This window comes from Falco naumanni, chromosome 5, assembly GCF_017639655.2.
Source record: "Falco naumanni isolate bFalNau1 chromosome 5, bFalNau1.pat, whole genome shotgun sequence".
Lineage (NCBI taxonomy): Eukaryota > Metazoa > Chordata > Aves > Falconiformes > Falconidae > Falco > Falco naumanni.
The window spans coordinates 32,489,882-32,510,396 of NC_054058.1; the positions used below are offsets into that span (position 1 = coordinate 32,489,882).

The window sequence follows — 20,515 nt, forward strand, 5'->3', positions numbered from 1 at the left end:
CACAGGAACACATGCAGATGGCAAAAGCCAGGTGGCACGTTAAGCACTTCACACAAGCCTAGGCCCTGTATCCTCCAAGCATAGAGGAACATCACTGGCACTGAGCTCAAGGTGAGGATCTAGCTCAGAGGCTCTACTTTGTAGCCAGAGGACTACAAAAGACTTTTCTGAGTTTTGCAGTGACTACTTGAAAGCATGAACAGCTTATGAGCTCTTCTGCTTTCAGTTTAGATTGTGACAGGGATGAGCCCATCCCTCCAGCAGTGCCAGAAGCCGCAGAAAACAGGCACACAGGGCTGCTGCATGCCTGCTGCATGCCTGCAGAGCTGGCACTGAGCACAGGGCAGCTGGGGACGCGTCCTGCAGAGCATTACCGCCGTGCTCAACAGCAGGTGTAGGTGCAGAGGGAGATGGTACCTGAACCAGAGCTTGGTACTTAAATAGGAAAGACTGATAAAAAGTGAGAGTAAAGGAAGTTATTTTAATCCCTGTTTGCAGATAGGGTATCAAGACATAGGAAGATGAAGTGACTTGGTAGAGGCTGGGCAAATCTGTGGTGGGGAAGAGCACTGAAAGCTGCTCTCCAGAGATGTACCCGAATGCCTCAGTCTCATGCCAGTCTTTTCTCTCCAGGAACTGGTCTGTGATGGAGGATTCACTGTCTGCCATAGGAGCAGGCAGGAATGGAGACAGCAATAGTGCTCTTGGCTGCTATTGATAATCATCAAATAGTTTGAGTTCCTGCCTGAAAGACAAAGAAACAAGTATTTGTCTGACAAACAAGGCTTCATGGTTTCTCAGTCCAGATAAAACTTCTGCCTTATCCACTGACCATTAGTTGAAGAGCTCCGGGGTCTGGCAGGAAGAGCAGCCAGAAGCCTGCATGTCTCCTGAGCTAACAGGATTTGTGGAGGCCTTGCCCAGGTCATCTGCGACCGTGGGAATGAGGTGGGGAGGTATGGGGGGAACAGAAGAGACAAGCCCTCTCCAGAGCAGTGCACAGCTGCTGGCACACCATGGGTGACATCTCGGGCTGGGCAAGGAGGTTTCCACGGGTGAAGAGGTTTCTCCACCACAGGGCTCAGTCCCCCCACCAGGGAGGGGCTCCAGCCCTGAAGATACACAGAAGTTTATGTCAGGAAGGAGACAGACAAGTCCTTTCTGGCCTAGACTCAAAATACAGATACTCTAGATCCTCAAGATGGAGGAGAAAGTGCTTGCCGCAGTACTTTCTGTATTTATCTGCCTGATAAAAAAACACTCCTATGAGAGGTGAATGGAAAAAATCCCTTTAGCAACAACTACAGTATAAATACCCTCGAGGGAAAAAATAATTTACAGTGATACTTTTTTCTTCCTCATCCAAGAGGTGGTTAAGGATTTGGCAGGGAAACAGTGGAGGAACTGCTCAGCCTACCTGTGATTTTAAAGCGTGATAACTTGTCTGTGTATGCCATAAATTTATAGCCCAACAATAATAAGCACTAGTCAAAAATAAAACAACCAGCTTGTTGCCTTTTTTTTTTTTTTTTTAAGGTTAAAAGCGCAACAGGTTACAGTTCTTATAAGCCAAGAGCTGGGTAACCAGGTGGTTTATCAGCAAGGCATTCCTCCATCCAGGAAACCCACCGTTTCCCTCTGTCTGGAACTGTAAAAAGGGTAACAAAGTTATAGCATTTTATTATTTTTTGGCAGTGCAACCTGGAGCCTGCTAGCAGAAGACTGAATCCGAAATGAAGCACGGCGCTAAATACCCCAAGACCCAACTGCTGTAACCCAAGGGCTCATGGTTGCTTGCCACGGGGTGATGCTGTTGCCTGCAGGGCCTGGGGAGGTTTCGGCAACTGGTCTATGACTTCCCCTCTGCCCTGGGAGGCAAAGAGCAACAATCTGGGGCAGAAGTACACTTGGGTGCTCGTGCTGACATAGAAGAGCTAAGGCCAAGCTGCATGCAATCCCTCGTACACTGCAGGCTAGGCAGGGTTCAGAGATCCAGACCCTCCTCCGTTACTTCAAGAACTGCATTTGCGTACTTTTCACCTCCCTCCTTTCCCCCTTAAATTTTGCCACAAAACCCTAATGCCTTGTCCTCGAGCGTGTATATTCACAACCGCTGGCAGGCTGCTGTTCATCTTGGGCGGCTCTTCCCTATGATTGATAATCTCCTACCACTTAACTGACTCGGGTAATAAGCTGCTGCTCTAACACATCAGGGCTTGGACTTTATCGCACACACACCCACTGCCACATTTTCCCCTTCGGGAGCTGCAGCCCTCCCTCTCCTGGGGTATCTTTGGGGCCCCTTCCCCATCTATTTCTTCTTCCCCTCCTGACACATGGCAGGGGAACAGGTTCCCCGAGTTTGCACTTCACAGGGAAAAGCAGAAAGCCCAACCTACTAGACTACCCACCCCACACCAGCTTGCTGGGGCTGAGAATGGAGAAGGGAAGAGCCTGGGCTCCCACCTTGCCTCCCTGATGTGAGGCACAGCTTGTGCAGGGCAAAAAAAAAAGGGGTCGGTGCCTTAGTTTCCTCAGGCACTGAGGGAGGGGAGAAAAGAGGAAAATGTTTTCCCCCCTTCCAACTGCCTGCTGGGCAAAGCTGAGCCTAAGCAGAAAGCAGCTTGCTGGCTGTAGCTCAAAAGGGGTTGGGAAAAAGGGGGCATAGAAATCCAGGCTGCCCCTGGCACCTCTTTTCAGGAACAGGCTCCATCACCAGGCTGACTCAAACATCTCAGTATGTGAGGGCAGCCCAGCCCCTGTGTGTCTTGCTAAACTAGTAAATGTTAGATTAAGTGCTGGTAGATGACTCATTTCCCTTTCCTGGTCCTAATCTCTGCAATTAAGACTAGTGATTATTTTGGTTTCTGAACTTTATATACAACATGACCTGAAGCAGTCTCCTGGGTTTTGAGAATGAGGATGCAGTAGATGGGGATGAGCTCAGCACCACGAAAGCCGGCAGCAACAGCAGCAGCTCAGGCTGGGATTGCCAGGTTGGTGCCAGAGGAGGCCGAGTTGCACCCTGGGGAGAGCAGAGGCTTTTCTGTGCCTTCTGCTCTCCCATTTCACACACTGCTCAGCACTCCCCCGGCTGCAGAGCATGACCCCCACCCTCCTGTTACATATTGCAACTAAAACAAAAAACAAACAAACCAAAAAAAAACCCGCACCAGAAACCACATAGCTATTGGTGTTTTGCGGGTGCCAGGAGGGTACCATCTTCCTCTCCCTCCCACAGGGCAGGGGACAGCACCAGTGCCTGGTATCGCCCTGGCTGGGGAGCTGCAGAGCTCCTGCTTTTCCCACTGGGAAAACCACAGGGGTTTTCTACAGGGCCTCCCACTGCCACTCCTTCAGGCAGAAAACCAGAGGCGCTGGTGATCAAAATCCCTCGTGCTAGGACAGGGCTCCAGAGAGCAAAGCAAATGCCAGGTACAGGCGGGACCCGCTGCTTAATTGAAGCCTTCCTTCTGCAAGCAGGGGAGCGTGTTGGCACATGCTGCAGGAGGGATATTGCTTTGTCTGGTTGCTTTGAAGACTGGGGGGTGGAGAGAGAAGAGAAGAGGCCAGTTAAGTATGTTTATGTTTGAGAGGAACAAAGGGGAGCGGAGGAGAGGGTGGGGGGTGGGGGGGCATGCGCCAGAGATGTGTCAGAGATCACTTGTTCCTCCTGGGCCAGAACACCAGCCCAGGACCACCAGCGGAGGAGGAAGCCATGTGTGCAGAGCCGTGTTTAAAACAAGGCGAATAAAGTCAGAGCAGGGAAAAAAAAACCCCAAAACCCACAAGAGACTTAGGATGGTGATAAACGTGACACAGGTTTAACACCGGGCTCCCAACCAGCGGGGTGTGTGATACAACACAAATATACCACAGCAGAGAGCACTGGAAGCGTGTACCTTGCTGGGTCCTGTTTTCCTGTGGCAGAGGCTGAATCAGGGAGCCCTGGTGTACAGAAAGTTTAAGCAAGTCAAAGAGAAGCAGGCCATCAGCTGCGTCCCAGCTCTGTCACTGTTAAGGCAAATGAAACGTGGGTCCCTCCGTTTGCAACACTGCCGGGGGGAACTGCCTTCTCTGGGGGTCTTGCACAGCCCAGGGGCTGAGCCCTGCCCCTTCTGCCTCCCCGGCAAACGGCACCCCCCCAGCACAGGGGACGCATGTAGAGGACTTTCTGAAAGAGTCACCTACCAGCAACAAAAACCTGAAGTGCTTTTCTGTTTGCTGTTTAACACTATGCTAACAGTGACTGGAACAGCACCTGCACACGCCCCTGAGCACACCGTGAACAGTCAGTTCCCAGCAAGAGAGGAAGTGCTCACCTGTGCTCCCTGTCGCTGCGCGGCACCTGTCCCTGCAGCAAGCCCTGTGAGCACGGGGAGAAGGAAGGTGCCTGGGAAGCCACCGCTAGAGATGATGCCTTCTACTTCCCAGAGGCAGTAGCTCTGTTTTGGCAGGTCCAATCTGTAAGATAAACCACCTTGTTCTCAAGCAGAGAGTAAGATAAATGCAGTGGACTATTCGTTCTCGCTAAAAAGCAGCCTGCATCCAAGATCTGGTTTTATTGCATTGGCTGAAGGCCGATTAATGAGACACTCTGTGCAAGCCTCCAGGCCAGCAAACTTTCTGCTGCAGGTCATCCTACAGATGACTGAATCTACACTTTAGGCAGGGAATAGACAAGTGCCTGTGGTTGGACGGAGGTGTGCAACAGCTCCAGGGGTGTGGTGTAGATGCAGATCTCCTACCTGTGGTTTCCCACCAAGAAAAAGAAAAAAAAAGATCGTAACAATCATTCACCAAAGCTTTTTCAGTCTTTTGGGGAAGTGAGGGAAGCACCTCATACAATAACAGGTATTTCTGAGTTTTCAATAACCATCCATGGAAACAGAGATGGTTCAATAACCACAATAGCTCTTCCATGTTGCCTAAATTCTTCTGCAGATCCAGCTGTATTTCAGCACGTGAATTTTAATACTGCGTGCCTTCCCTACCTACCATTTTTTTAATTTTTTTTTTTTTAAATGCAGATTAAAAAAGCTAGTGGACAGCCCCATTTAGAGAAAAAAAAGGATGGACTTGAATTAGAAAAATATCCAGGCTTAAACAAAGAACTGAGAGACATCTTAGATTTCTACTCACACTTTCTGAGGTAGTTAGGAAACCAGTACTCTCCTCCATACAGCACAACATATAACCAAAACTAGCAGATTTGTTAGCTTTGCAACAGGAAACAACAACTGACAGCACTTCTTGCATTACTTGAATACTAATGCACGAACACTGATAATCAGAAGACTTCAGGCATACATATGAGAGCACCTCCATGGTACACATGATTTCTGCTTGTTGTAAAAACCTGAAATTTGTCTCTTAATGGCAATGGTAGACAAAAGATGAAAGGAGAACTGTTTTTGAGAAATGCTTCTTTATCTTAAGTATCAATGTTTTAAGGGTTCCCTTGCATTCCACATCAGAGTCAGAAATATTTATAGACAAAAACTTCTGCACAGAACATGGATTTCTGCAGATTTGAGACCAACAATTTGTCTTCTAGTCACTGAAGGCTAATTTTTGTAAGTGAAATTATTTTTGTTTTAAATTCAGCAACTGTCTCAGACCTCAAAGATGGCAATCTGGAACAATTCCACTGGAGAAAGCAGGGGAAAACAAGAAAAGTCAGACTCACAAGGACTCACAGCCATGACTTACTGCATATGCTGCTTCTGAACCTGCAGCAAATACAGTATTTGAACCTAAGAAACCAATAAGCACAAAGTAATTGAGACAGAAAAATGCCATTATGCCTCCTGAGATAAGCAGGTTTCAGCTAAGATCCTAAACTTAAAGGGATGTTCGATCAAAAGGCACTGGAGTCCATCAGTCACTATCGGCTCCTTTTACACGAGTCCCTGGCAGAGCTCCACTCCTGCTTTGAGGTTTTATGTTCCTCCAGCCGCCCTCTTGTGTCTGCACACAGGCTTACAGGGAAACCCCATCCCCTGACCAGTGAGGTACACGCGGCGGGCCCCGAGAAAGACAAATCATAGCTATCGTACTCTCATCAGAACCAAGCTGAGAAAACAGCACTGCATTGCCCTTCTCTTGTATCCTGCAAGAAGTTCTGCCACCTGCACATTTCTCTGCAAGACGTGCACACACTTGAAAGTGCACAACCAACATTTTAGCCACAGAATAAACATGACACAGACACACTGCAGTGTTCATCTTCCCATTTTATTTGCAATCCCCCAAATGATCCAGTGAGGATGGTCAGCTTCCCCTCCAGTCATGGTTAATGAATGTAAAAGAAATATCAGAAGTCACATGGTACTGGGCCTGATCCTGCATTTGGACTCGACTTAAATCAGAGCTACAGGATACAGCAAGCAATACTATCCAATCCAACTTTTACACGCTTACGACTTGGCAAAATGTCGGATTAGCACATCTATAAGTTGTTAAGTCACAACTCGCACTAGGCAAACAAACCCTCTCAAAGCAACATACTCAGTCCTACCAACATTTCCAGAAGACTGCAGTACACCTACTTGTACTGAGCCAAGTACGCCAGGTGCTGTGTTCAGTGGGAGAGGGTGGGGTAAGAGGGGAGGACTGTGCCTCAAACCTAGTTAGACCCTCTCAACCCAAGCGGGAGACCACTCTCAGCTCCGGATTTCTCACCCAATTGCCACAAAACATGCAACAATACAGACTATGCATAGAGGTATCTGCAAACACAGCAACCTCTCCCTGCCCAGAAGCCTATCAGAGTACCCTGCCTATCAGAGTACTTTTATATGCAGAAAGAGCTCCAGGCATTCAGGTGCGGAGACAGCAGGTCTGGCTCATACACCATCTTCACTGATGGAGGTGGTCTCACAGCACAGCAATTAGCAACAACTCAGTCAAGTCTGAAGTCCTGCCTATGGAATCATCAGGCGAACGGGGGAGGGACTGCATATAAAACCCAAGACTCACTTCTTTGCCCTTTCCTCACAAGAAAAGAACACCATATAATTGGGGGATGGGGGTGGGTAGGGGTTAATTATGCCTAGGAATGGTTTAAAACCGGGGTGTCCTCAACTGTTGTGTTTCCAGAACAGGGAGATGATAATCTGAGCATCCTACAGAGTCCAAGAGGTATGGGAAGATGATGGTTCTAGTCAGTTTTGTGTAAGGCCTGGAGACGTCAGTGCGTTTCTGCTGGCTCGTCCATTCCTAGCCTTTTATAACAGCAATAGGTCTCAGTTTAATGGCTTTCTTGCTGATGCCAGCTGCATGGCAGGTGTTAACCACATCTGTCACATTCTTATAAGACTCTGGTGCCTGGATGGGGAAGAGAGGAAAAAAAAAACCCAAAAACAGAACTATAAACAACCCAGAGTCACAGGAAGTTAGATGTAGGCTTTTGATATCCCCTCTCCTCTTCACAAAAATATAACCATATTAATTGAGCGTGTAGAAGTAGGTGAACATATTGAAAACCTGGCCACCTTGCATATCGAAGAAATCTATGAGACACTTAGCATTTCAAATAAAATTTCACGGTATTTCAGATAAATAGGTATTTCAGATAAATACTCGCTATTTTGGTTCAGGTTTCCCTGTGTTTTCAGATAATCCAGTTCACTGGCATGTGAGAATGTCAAGCCTCGTTATCTGGCAGGACATGACTCCAACCTCCTCCTTAAAGATAACCTTTTAAGATTTATCTTCACTGCCCCTTAGCGAGAGGAATCGGGGTTGAGCTCTAGGGCTTCCCCCTCCAGCATTCTGACAAGAATCCTGCTCTTAAATAGATTTTAATGTGATCAACATGCTCGTACACCATCAACACCCATAACAGCATAGTTCCAACACTACTATCAGTAAGGCTGTAAACAGAAAAGACATTCTATCATGTTAATGCAGAGGAACTGGAAGACATAATACCCTGTTTTCTAGCCATTCAGAATTCTCTTCTTGAGCAAGTATCAGAATTCATCTTAAGAGGCAGATCTCTCATAAACTGCTAATAATCTATGTGAAAGCTCTACTGTAAAGTAAGTTTAAAGCTGGCAGAACATCATTCAAGAACAGAATCCATAAAACATAACTACTTTTGTGATGCTCACACAAATAATTCTCAGGGTTTATGGTAATTATCCCTATCACCAAGCAGAAACGGAAAAAAACATAGCCCCCCAAAACCTGTCAAACAGGCATCTCCCCTTTCAGCAGGATTTTAGGGACAAGAAAGGCTTCACATTATCTTCCAAAAAAATGGACAGCTGTATCAGAAATTTCACAAGCTGTAGAATATTTAGAGTACTAGTGATCGCTTAACACTGCAAAAAAACAAGTCAGGGAGGGTTGTTCAGTCAAGAAGCAAGACCCCCTTTTCCCTCTCAAATAATGAGGTATTAAACTCACTTCTTCCATGACCAGTTTGGGAGAAGCAACACGGATGGCAATGCCCATGTCAGCCAGCTTGTCCAATACATCCTGGAAGTCCAAGTTACGTCGAGATTTGGCTCGAGACAGTGCACGACCCTAGACGGCAGTTTTGTTAGTTCTATTTTTTGTAGCAGTTTGGAAAAACAGAACTCTTTCTTATTAAAGAAAAACATTATTACAATATAAGTAAATACAGAATGGATGAGAGCACAGACCACAGTAAACCACAAAACAGGAAATTAATTTAGACTTTACATGATGGGCTCCTACAAAATCACACATCTGGTATGACAGCTGAGAAAGGTTCATGTGTATAACATACTTGTAGACAAGTGTCTTTTTACCCAAACCACTTGTCAGACTATTCAGGTGTCAAGTTTTACTGGAAACTATTTATCTTCCTCAATCATCTTGTCTCACATTGTTAATAACAGGGGAGGAAATACCACCTTCTTACTGCTGAGGAGTTTTATATGGACAGCCTCAGGACAGTTAATCCTTATTAGTTCAGAGATACCAGAATTTGGTAAAATGAGTTCATTCTCCATGTCTTCATCCTAACATCTGCCTTGTATAAAGAAGCACCACTAAAATTTTCTGCAGCAGTCATCAAAACTACTCAGAAAGGGACAAAGAGGACTTCTAGCCTGCAGTCCTCCTGGACTTGGATTACTATGGCAAGGCTACTCTCTACTTGTATGACCAACAGATGAATCACACACCGGATGACCCTTGAACAATCCTGTTCTGTGGATGACAGTCCCATGCCAATCCCTTCCCAAAATAATTTTTTACTTACAGCGCCATGGCAAGTAGTTCCGAAGGTCTCGGTCATGCCTTGCTCTGTGCCAGTAAGAACATAGCTACAGGTGCCCATAGTCCCACCAATCAAGACAGGCTGTCCAGTCAGCTGTGGATGCAAAGTATTAATTCACAAGAAAAAGCTTAAAAAACTCATTCTTAATAAAAGTCTGAGAGGAACCATATCTCCAGAAAAGGAGGGCAGGTTCACATTCCCTCAGAACATCCCTGCTTGCCTCAGGTGCCTGCTATCAAGGATTGTGGAGAACTAACTGCATTGAAAGATGCAGGCCTGCAGATCAAAAGACTTGCGTCCAACAGACAGACAAAGCAAATCGTGGAAGCCTGCCCTAGGTACCAAGCACTTCTTTCCCTTCATGATCTTCCAACCATTGTGGGTATGGAGCAGAAGAGGGAGCTCAGTGTCCCAAAGATCTAACACACAGACAAGCAGAATATTGCCACCCTACTAGGGTTCCAGTGCTGTTAGCTCAAAAAAGGAACTTGCAGCATTCAGATCTCTGTTAGGCACCCTACAGTTGTCTGATTCATCCAGAATTCTCTTCTGATTTCCTTCTCCCACAGCTAAACTTACCTGATAATCAACAGCAATAAGAGGATGGTGAGGAGGGAAGGCTCTGGTTGATCCCTTTCTGTGCACCAGCAGAGTCCGCTCCTTCCCATCCACTACATGTTGCTCCACTTTGGCAATGTTGTGAGACACATCATAGATAACATGCATATCAAGGTCATCTGGGGTTGTGTTGAAGACTTTGGCAAAAGCCTGAAAAGACATTACAACAGGATGTGAAATACAAGAAGATAATTGCTATGTACATGTGGAAGATTTACAATCTTTTTAGGAATTAAAAGGAACACACTCGCTTGAAAGTGTTTCTTACCAGTAAGTCAGTGACCTAAACACTTGGCGTGGCAGGTTAAGAACTTCAGTCAAATTCAGCCACAATTGAACCAAATACAACAGTGCTGGGTGTGACAGAATTGGACTGTCTGGATTGTTTATTTGCTCATTGGCAGCTTTAATGCTGGAATTCAGTCAAATATCAGTTAGACAAATTCTTGCAACTCTGAAAAGATAGCTTGTGCAGCGTAAAAATAATTTTCTTGTACCCTCTTCCAGTTCAAGGAATTTTCAAAAATACTGATTAAGCAGCTTCAGCAAGTATAATCCAGTGATGTTGAGAGGTACTAGATGGATTGACTTGACCGCAGCTTTGTGTGTCTCCAGAAAACAGTTTAAGAAGCACAAGAACAAAAATTATGTTAAATACTGCAGCTACTCTGTGTTCCCTATGTCTGGGATAAAGCAGGAGATGTGTACCAAAACACAGCTGTCAGAGACAACTCTGCTCCTACCTGTCTTGTTAGAAAAGTCATAGAAGAGCGGTTGACCCATGCATAGTTTCCAGCAGCTGCCATTCCCTTCAAGTAATCCTGTCCCTCTGCGGAAGCAATCCTGGCACATGCCAGCTGGCGATCATTCACTATGATTTTGTCCCGTTTCATAGCTTTTTCCATAGCCACCAACGCATCTGGGAAATAAACACAGCAAATCTAAGTGACTCCTTAATTTTGTTTCAATCTGTGAGATTAGCATGGCTGTCTATAGTTTATATTCTAAAACTGAACGTATCTGTCTGATGGTCAAAAATTTCTCAAATGCAAAAGCAAATCTGTGGCAGAACATTATCAACTGTTTGCAAACAGACAACCCCTGTCAAGGCAATGCAGAACAGACTCAGCAATTACACTGTAAGAAATGCTCTTCAGTGATGGAGTTTACTGTGAATGACAAGACCATGTTCAAGAGTTTCTCCACTCCAGGTACCTATGCCAGTCAAATCATACCTGTAGCAACTTGGTGGCCCAGACCTCTGCTGCCACTGTGGATCATCACACACACCTGCCCTTTGTGGTCAATGCCCATCTTCCTGGCAGCATATTCATTGTAAATGTCATCCACAACCTGGATCTCGGCATAATGATTTCCGGCTCCCAGGGTCCCCAGCTGCCAAACACAACACACTGATCAAAGAGTGCTAGTAAAGCAGCCTCTGGGAGCACAGGGGAGAGCTATGGGAATATGGGCAATAGGGCAAAGTGCTACAGCAAGGTTTTGGTTGTGGAAAAGTTTTTCCAGGAAAAAAAAATCCCCACATAAACTGAAAGGAAGTAGAACACAGCATCATCATCATTGTCCTCTTTGTTTAGATTTGTAACTACTTTTACTCTTGGAACAGACTGAGATTAAACAAAAGGACCAGGATCTACAGACTGTGCTGCCACCTTTTTCCAACTTACTTAGGCCTAGTTGAAAGATGGGAAGAGTACAGAGTATTGAGAATTTATCTTCAATTTGTATAGACAAAGCAGACATACAGTCTTACACTTGGCTATAACTCCACAGGGAAGTTAAAATATCCTGCTACTTAGGTACTTACAAGCTTTCATTAGATTAAAGCAAGATATTCCATTTCTAGGCCCAAATTTTTTCAACTCCGTAACAGATGCTCAGTTATTTGCAAGGTGAATGTGAAAACTGAGGACATAAGATTATTTTGAGGCTAAAATACTATAATCTTGCAGCACCACAACTCATAAAACTCAAGAAAAAGCAAGCTTTACAAATGTAGCATTAGTACAGCCATCTCAAAAGCGTTACAGAGCAATGAAATACTATGTACAGAAATGAAGTCCAACCCCTGAACTGCAATTCAGAGTTATGAGCTTCTAATATCCTTCCTTGCCCTGCTATTAACTTGCGTAGCAAACAAGGAGAAAAGTTGCAAAATAACTTGCCTGTCTTTTAAAAATAAAACTAATCTGGATGGGGAAATACCACTGAACATGAACACCAGTACCAGGTGTTAACTGATGAAAAACTGATGGCCCCAGGCACTTTGGGCATGTCCAGTATCATTTCGCTCTGTTACAGTTCTGTCAAGAATTATTCAGAAATGGCCCCACCATCTCACCTTTCCCCTTGCCCAGAAACATCAGGCAGAGTTTCAAGAAGAGACACAAAGTCAGAGAACTACTCACTAACCTTTACATTTGAACCCTGGGAGCACTCAGAGCTCTCCTGAAACACAGCATTACCTGAGGCAGGCCCCTCTTCTTTGCTCTTGAGGAGACCTTGTTGGGATCAGCCTGCAACATTCTTCCATATTCCTCACAGTGCTCCTTGTCCTCTGCCCAGGCATAGCCTTCCCGGAGAGACCAGTCCACACCCATCTCTAGCGCTTCTTCCAAATCCCTGCAATTATCAAACACCTACATAAGGTGGTTATCCTTGGATATACTCACAACTCCACTGGATACAGCCCTGAGCAACCTGATGTAACTTTGTTGTTAGACCTACCTAGAGAGTTAGCCTTCCTTCATGCAAGGAGTTGGACGAGATGATGTCAAGAGATCCCAACCATGCTAAATTACTCCATGATGTTATGACCAGCCAACTCCCCTAACAAGAAGTCCATCTTCTTAATACTTCATGAAAAAATCAAGCTCTACATATATATCAACTTGAGATAGGTCATTACTTTTTCCTCTTTGCTGTGTGTGGAATATCCTATTTTCTCTCTCATCCCTTACAAAAAGATACCTTTACATCCATGGAGGTTTTCTGTCAGAAGAAATGAGAACCCTTCAAGAACCTTTAGTTATTTCAGGGTTTTAAATGGGGAAAGAAACAGCTGCCTTTGTGCACTGATGATTACGCCAGTTCTCCTGGTGAAGCACATACGCAGAAAGAATGGAAAGAGTTTTAGAATTTACTTTTTCTTTCTTAAAGTCTCCCACTGATGAATTTTTCATCCAAATAAACACCAGAGATGCCCCCTCTAGTGATGTGCACACAAAGTCATTCTCTTACTTGGCATTCATGGGGATGACACCTTTGGAGCCGACACCAACAGGAATGTGGTCAAACATAGCCTGGGCGAGCTGCTCTTTCACAGGCTGCACATCACTTTCATCCAAATTGGTACGCAGTAAGCGGACGCCACAGTTGATGTCAAATCCGACACCACCTACAAGTGTAGAAAAGCCCAAGGAGTTAATAAAGAAAGTGTGCTGATGGTGAACACTTGCTGAATATTCATCTTAAATCAGTCTCTCTGCTGACAGAGAGCATGTACTGAATGCTGTGATCTTCCACCTTCTTCCTGACACAATACCAGGAAAAAAGCAGAACTGCATTAAGCTTCATTTTAATAGATGAATTTAGTGAAGCCTCAGATTTCAAGGCAGCCAAAAATGCAGTCTTACAGAGGAAAACTCGAAAACTGTTAAAAAGCCCGTTTTCCAGTCTTGAGCATATACTCTATAGACATAAGTGTACAATTGCCTACAGAGCTCTCTGTTTACAAAGTCGCTCCAGCAAGTTGACAAAGAGAAGTAGACATAATTATAAAATATACTGTCCACAGTAAGTAGAGAGAATGTTCCTGTTCTTCTGCCTAAGGTCAGAAGAAAAGTGACAGACCTTAGCATGGCTCCCTGATGTAAGATGTTCTTGAAAGCAATTCCTTTTTGCTTCTTTGTTGGAATAAATAATAACTAGTTATAATAAGCGATAAATACTTTCAAGAAATATTAAATGTTAGTGCTTCGTATTTTACTTAACTGTATTTAATAAAAATAAATACCGCAGAGCAAGGCCTAACGTGAAAGATCAATCAAGCCACCTTTAGTATGAAGGTTCTCGTACTAACAAGCGTCAGAGAGGGGACACCAGACTAAGATCCTGGGTTTAAGTCAATTGGGAACACTAAAACTGCCTAAAGCAAAGCTGAAACATTAGTATCATGTTTCCTGACAACCACAAAAGCATCTCCGGACCATCAGTAATTAAAGACCCAGGTGTTTATCAAAAAGATAGACATATTTTAAGGTCACATTTTTAATAAAGTGTAGAAATTTTTTCTCAAAAGATGTTTTCAAACACTGCTCTGAGAAAACAGCGAGTTCTTTATCAACTTGGCAAAACCCAAATTCAGAGTCTTATGCTTTCCCTTCAAACTGAGGGATATCACAAGCCCAAGCCAAAACCAAAAAGGCAATTCTCTCTGCACTGTTTAGATGTTTTCAGTGTAACCGCCTGCTCCATAAAGATTCCGAGTACAGGAATTAAGCACCTTTTAACTCTCTATAATTCACATCACGTATTTTTTGTTTTGGTTCTGTATATAAAATACTGTGAAGACCTGCCATTTCAAAAAGTATCTTTATGCCATCGCAGATATTTCTACGTGCAGGTTAAGTCAGTCATCCTTACCTGGTGAAACCACTGCTTCAGGATCATTCATATCAAAGGCAGCCATGTTGCCAATGGCAAACCCATAGCCAGAATGGACATCTGGAAGGCCTATTGATCTCTGAAAGAGAATGAAGGACATTTTAAAGTTTTATGAAACTGCGCTGCACAGAGTCACCTTGGTTATGCTTTGCCTTGTGGCGGTGGTTGTCACATTTGTGAACAAATACACCAGAAAGAGAACGGATGTTCAGATGTAGATGGGGTAAACACATCAATTCAGGTGAGTATCTAAAATTCCTGCAGTTACAGGATAGACAGTCTAAGAAAGCAGAGAGCAGATCTCACTCTGAAGGAAACACCCAGTGGCTAGTCAGCTGATAAGCCCTCTTGGCTCTATTGACCAGATCTCAAGAAAACTTCAAAGGAGCTTAAGCACCTAAATGTAGAAACAGTGATCTCAAAACTGAACTCTAACCTAGCTTTTTTCTTGGACTCAAGAGCCCTTGCATTCAAAACTTAGGCAGGCAATAGCTTGTGAGTAGCATAAAACAGAGACTTCACATAAGAGTGATGAATTTGTCTTTACCAAGTTCCATCTAGAAACATCTGCAATATTTAAACACTGTAAATGTAACAAGGGAGGAGTTCAATGCCATGGAAAGGAATCATAAAACAGTCAGCATTTTCTCTTCTTAGCTGTGTCACTGAACACTGACCAAAGACTGCACCCTGTAGGAAGGAAAGAGTCATCCTTTTAGGATGATACCCTGATAGGATAGAACATGATAGCAGCTATGTCATTTTAATTTATTTAAAAAATATCTTTTTGCTGAACATTTTCATATTATTACTAATTAAAGAACGTACAGGCATGCTTCTGGAGAGCCTTGGCTGCTGTGACCATGAGATGGCAGAGTTGAAGATGTTACACGGAGGAAGCAGGGCAATAAGCAGGACTGCAACCCTGGACTTAAGGAGAGCTGACTTGGGCCTCTTCAAGGACCTACTTGAAGAAATTGTGGGTTAGGGCTCTAGAACATAGGATGGTCCAAAGCAGTTGGCTAATATTCAAGCACAGCTTCCTCCACACTCAAGGTAGGTGCATCCCTATAAGTAAGAAACCAAACAAAGAGGGCAGGAGGCCTGTATGGATGAGCAAGGAGCTTCTGGCAAAACTCAAACAGAAGAAGGAAGTTTACAGAATGTGGAAAAAGGGACAGGCCACTTGGGACAAACATAGGAATGCTGTCAGAACATGCAGGGGGGCAACAAGGAAGGCTAAGTCCGTTTGGAACTAAATCTGGTGAGAGAGGTCAAGGACAACAAGAAGGGCTTCTTCAGATACATCAGTAGGAAAAGGATGACTATGGAAAATGTGGGCCTGCTGCTGAATGAGGTGGGTGCCCTGGTGATGAAGGACACAGAGGAGGTGGATTTACTGAATGCCTTGTTTACTTCAGTCTTCACTGTCAAGGCTGGCCCTCAGGAATCCCAGACCCTGGAGACAAGACAGAAAGTCTGGAGAAAGGAAGACTTTCCCTTGGTCGAGGAGGATCAGGTTAGAGATCACTTAGGTAAACCTGACACCCACAAATCCACGGGCTCTGATGGGATGCACCCTCAAGTGCTGAGGGAGCTGGCAGATGTTATTGCTAAGCCACTCTCCATCCTCTTTGAGAGGACATGGTGGACAGGAGAGGTGCCTGAGGACTGGAGAAAAGTCACTGCCACTCCAGTCTTCAAAAAGGCAAGAAGAAGAACCCAGGAAACCACAGGCTGGTCAGCCTCACCTCCATCCCTGGAAAGGCGATGGAACAGCTCATGCTGGATGTTATCTCTCAGCACATGGATTCACCAAGGGGAAGTCATGCCTGACCAGTCTGATAGCCTTCTGTGACGGAATAACTGGCTGGGTAGATGAGGGGAGAGCAGTGGATGCTGTCTACCTTGACTTCAGCCAGGTTTTTGACACCATCTCCCACAACATCCTCACAGGCAAGCTCAGGAAGCGTGGGTTAGAGGAGTGGACAGTGAGGTGGGCTGAGAACTGGCGCGATGGCAGAGCTCAGAGGGCTGTGATCAGCGGCACAGAGTCCAGCTGGAGGCCTGTAGCCAGCGGTGTTCCCCAGGGGTCAGTGCTGGGTCCAGTCCTGTTCGACTGACTTGTCAGTGACCTGGATGAAGGGACAGAGCGCACCCTCAGCAAGTTTGCTGGTGATACAGAGCTGGGAGGAGCAGGTGATACACCAGAGGCTGCGCTGCCGTTCAGGGAGACCTGGACAGGCTGGAGCGTTGGGTGGAGAGGAACCTCATGAAGTTCAACAAAGGCAAGTGTAGGGTCCTGCCCCCAGGGAGGAACAATCCCACGTACCAGCACAGGCTGGGCCTGACCTGCTGGAAGTCAGCTCTGTGGAGAAGGACCTGGGAGTCCTGGTGGACAGCAAGTTGCCCATGAGCCAGCCATGTGCTCGTAGCCAAGTGATCCTGCCCCTCTATTCTGCCCTGGTGAGGCCGCATCTGCAGTGCTGTGCCCAGTTCTGGGCTCCCCAGTTCAAAAGAGACAGGGAACTGCTGGAGAGGGTCTAGCGGAGGGATACAAAGATGGTGAGGAGACTGGAGCATTGCCCTTAGGAAAGGCTGGGAGAGCTGGACCTGTATAGCCTGGGGAAAAGAAGACTGAGAGGGGATCTTACTAATATCTACAAATATCTTAAGGATGAGTGTCAGGAGGATGGGGCCAGGCTCTTCTCAGCAGCGCCCAGTGACAGGACAAAGGGCAACAGGCACGAACTGCAGCACAGGAAGTTCCATCTGGATACAAGGAAGAACTTCTTTACTTTGAGGGTGACAGAGCACTGGAACAGGCTGCCCAGAGAGGCTGTGGAGTCTCCTTCTCTGGAGACATTCAAAACACACCTGGATGCAGTTCTGTGCAACCCACTCTAGGTGACTCTGCTTTAGCAGGGGGGCTGGAGTATATGATCTCCAGAGGTCCCTTCCAACCCTGACCATTCTGTGATCCTACACAGCTCCACACGTCCAAAGTATATCTAGCCTGGCAAGTTTAGATGAGGACACCACAAACAGATCTCCACAATCTATTTAAACAAACAAAAAATATAAAGCCCCAAACATCCAGAAAGCTGTCAGAAACTGGAACTTTTCAATATGTATTAAAATGTTACCATACATTACAAAGAGCAGTACTTTCCAGTGGGACTATGTGCTGCTTCTGCCTCCCCTTGCCATCACCCAGAAATCTTTTGGTTTGGAAATAAAAAGTGAAGATTTGAATAGACACATGATTGTAACATTTCTCCTATGAACTACCAACCAAAATTCCAATTTTAAAAAGTTGTTACTACTCTTCTCTTACTCCCTTTTTTGTTGACCACTAAGGCATTTTAACAGCATGATAGTCTGCCTTTTACTGCAGCCAGAAATTCAAAACTTTTGCCAAGTCACCTAGAGAAACAATTAAAAAAAATTTCCCATTATTTTGTATTTATTAATGTATGAAATATTGAATGTGAAAAAGATGATTTCCACATTGTCCTTAGTGCTTCTTGAAAAGTGACACAGCCTAGTATTTTTCTCCTGCATCATCACATCTGATGCTTTGCTTCCAAAAATGCACAGGGCGAGTGAAAGAAGTGTTGAAGGCATGGGAAGGCTCACTACCAACATTCAGGCAGCAACAACAATGCAGACTGCAACATAGCCTCCTGCTCCCTTCTCACTTCTCCATGCATTCCAGGTCAGCAAAGGCAACTCAGAAACAACAAAGAGACAATATGAACAGTGGGGGAAGAGTGGCTGAAACAAACTGAAACAGCACAAAGCAATGCTAAAAGCTTCACATCAAAAGGCAGTCAATGATGTCAATAGATACTTCCCTTTCCGATAACTTTGTTTTACAGCCTGCCCTTGCAAGCACTCCTTACTCAGAGACACATTCCTGAACAGTCAGACTGCCCTGAAAAGAATTTTGGTCCATACCCCTTCTCACAATGGAGTTTCCATTTGGAAGGCAATAATCTCTGGCAAATAGGAACGGAAAAAGAGCAAATTTTCAGAGCAGTTACTCACGTGAACAATGCCAGGTAATGCAGCCACATTCCCAATCTGTTTCATAGCAGGTAAAAAGCCACCTGCACCTGTAGAAAAAAGAAAACCAAACAGGTAAGCAATCTGGTAATTTACCACGGTAACCATAATCAAGCTCTTCTAAAAGGGCTGCTCAAAACACTCGCAAATCATAAATCAGCCAGTAACAAGTAATCTAGACTGGTATAAGGCCTAGCATTACGTACCATCGGCAGTTTTATTAAGTGAGGTATTATGCTGAAGTCCTCCTCCTGCTGTGTCGGTACCAGTGCAGACCGACCCGTGCTAACAGCAGAAGCCTGTTGCCGCCAGCTGTCAGAGCAGGATCCAGCCCTGTGCCGCAGCCTCACACAGAACAGCCCGGCCTAGGCCACGGCCCCCCAGTAAGCTCTGAGAGCAGGCACTCAGAAAACGCTGGGGCACACACAGGGCTGCCAGCAAGGCTGCGCCCACCCCTCTGGTCTGGGCACAGACACCCTACAGCTGCAGCTGACACCCTGTGCGGCTCGCCAGGCCGCTGCGGCCGGCGCGGAGAGGCAGCTCATTGCTGCCAGCTGCCTCCGGGCCTGCGCTGGCGCTGCTACAGCCCGGGCCCTCAGGGCCCCCAGCCGGCGCGGCGAGCCCGGCCGCTCGTGAGGGCTTCCAGGCCACGGCAGGGAGCGTGTGCGGCCCCCCCGGTCACCGGGCACCCCCGGTCACGCACCTCCGCCGCGGCAGGCGTTGCGCAGCTCTTCGAACATCAGCTTCTCCAGCGGGTCGTTCACGTAGAACACGCCCTCCACCTGCGGGGAGACCGGTCAGGACGGGCGGGCCGCACCACCCCCCACCCCCCCGGGCACCCCCGGCGGAGCCCACCCCCGCCCCACGCACGTGCATGTTCGGTACGAAGCCTTTCTTGATCCGCCAGCAGTTCTTGTCGATCTTGTCCAGGTACTGCAGCTCATCGTTGTAGCTGCGGCTCATGGCGGCGGCGGTCCCGGTCGATCTCTCCGCGTCAGCGCTGCCGCCAGCACCCGGCCAGCGGCGGGAAGGGACGGTGGCCGCCGAGGCTCACGCCGCCTCAGAGCGGACAGGAGCCGCCGAGAGCCAAAAATCCTGCGGGAGGGCGGGGAGCTGCGGCCGCCGGCGCCCCCTGGCGCCCCGCTGCGGGGCGGCGCCTGCCCGGGAGAGGCGCTGCCGTGGCCCGGCCGGGCCGCCTCGGGAGCCGCTCGCGTCCCTCAGCTCCGGGGCCGGCCGGAGGCCCTGCCCGGCCACCCGGCGTGCTTAGGCGCTGTGGGTGCCTCACCCCAGCCCCAGGCCGGGCGGGGTGCGGGGCCGGGAGGCTCGGAGGCCGCCCAGCCTGGCGGAGGTACGGGGCCGAGCACCTCCCCGTTTAGCCCCCCGCGGCGCTGGGCACTGCGGCCGCCCGGGTGAGGCACCCGGTACCTGCGGGACCAGGGCCAGGGCAGCCGGGTTTGCACCTGGCCGCCGCCTCCCTCACACCGCGCAGGACTTTTCAGCTGTCTTCGTGGGAGAAATGAGTGGCCGTTCACATGCCTGTGGCTAATGAAAGCTGTGTCTGTGTGCTGCAGCCCTGGAGCAGAGCAGGGCTGCAGGGTGTCTAGCTACCGCTCTGCCACGGGTGGACGGGTTGAGTTTGGTCAGCTACAGGCAGGCAAAAACTGCCTGTACCCCGCCATCAGCTGTGTTGGTGGGAAGCATCTTTTTGCTGCTCAGTGTTGGCTTGAAAAGGGCTCCTTCCCTGTTGAGGAGCGGGAGGCGTGGGGATGGCTCGGGGCTGGGTGCCCTGCCAGGTGGATGGCACTTTGCAGAGGGGCGGTTCGGGGCTCAATAGAGCAGCAGAACAGAGCAGGCCATGGCATCCCCACCTTTGTTTCTCCTCTGTTG

At 47.0% G+C, this 20,515-nt stretch overlaps 1 protein-coding gene and 1 long non-coding RNA gene across 3 annotated transcripts; one reads left to right on the top strand and one right to left on the bottom strand.

Moving 5' to 3' along the window:
- Positions 1 to 386: 386 nt before the first annotated feature.
- LOC121089003 lies at positions 387 to 17,211 on the top strand. Its single transcript, XR_005828099.1, has 3 exons — positions 387 to 398; positions 8,350 to 8,354; positions 17,001 to 17,211. It is a non-coding gene; the product is annotated as an uncharacterized LOC121089003 (long non-coding RNA).
- On the bottom strand, positions 6,219 to 19,679 carry RTCB (RNA 2',3'-cyclic phosphate and 5'-OH ligase). 2 transcript variants are annotated; one of them, XM_040595727.1, is made up of 12 exons: positions 19,499 to 19,679; positions 19,332 to 19,410; positions 18,611 to 18,678; positions 14,540 to 14,639; positions 13,136 to 13,292; positions 12,361 to 12,517; positions 11,110 to 11,269; positions 10,618 to 10,793; positions 9,836 to 10,024; positions 9,239 to 9,349; positions 8,416 to 8,535; positions 6,219 to 7,329 (listed from the first exon to the last, which is right to left on the bottom strand). In XM_040595727.1, the coding sequence occupies exons 1-12, from the start codon at positions 19,589 to 19,591 to the stop codon at positions 7,222 to 7,224; spliced, it is 1,518 nt and encodes a 505-aa protein (XP_040451661.1). In that variant the 5' UTR covers positions 19,592 to 19,679; the 3' UTR covers positions 6,219 to 7,221. The 2 variants fall into 2 exon arrangements, with proteins under 2 accessions (XP_040451661.1, XP_040451662.1); XM_040595728.1 differs by lacking the exon at positions 19,332 to 19,410 and having other exon boundaries at positions 19,499 to 19,620.
- Between the last annotated feature and the right edge of the window lie 836 nt (positions 19,680 to 20,515).

Bases quoted from the DNA above. Each gene is read 5' to 3' on its own strand.
- RTCB (XM_040595727.1), bottom strand. From the start codon at position 19,591: ATGAGCCGCAGCTACAACGATGAGCTGCAGTACCTGGACAAGATCGAC. The intron at 19,411-19,498 runs GTGCGTGGGGCG...GTCTCCCCGCAG, and splicing joins GCTTCGTACCGAACATGCAC to GTGGAGGGCGTGTTCTACGT. The intron at 10,794-11,109 runs GTATGATTTGAC...TTTATTTCCCAG, and splicing joins GGGCCACCAAGTTGCTACAG to ATGCGTTGGTGGCTATGGAA.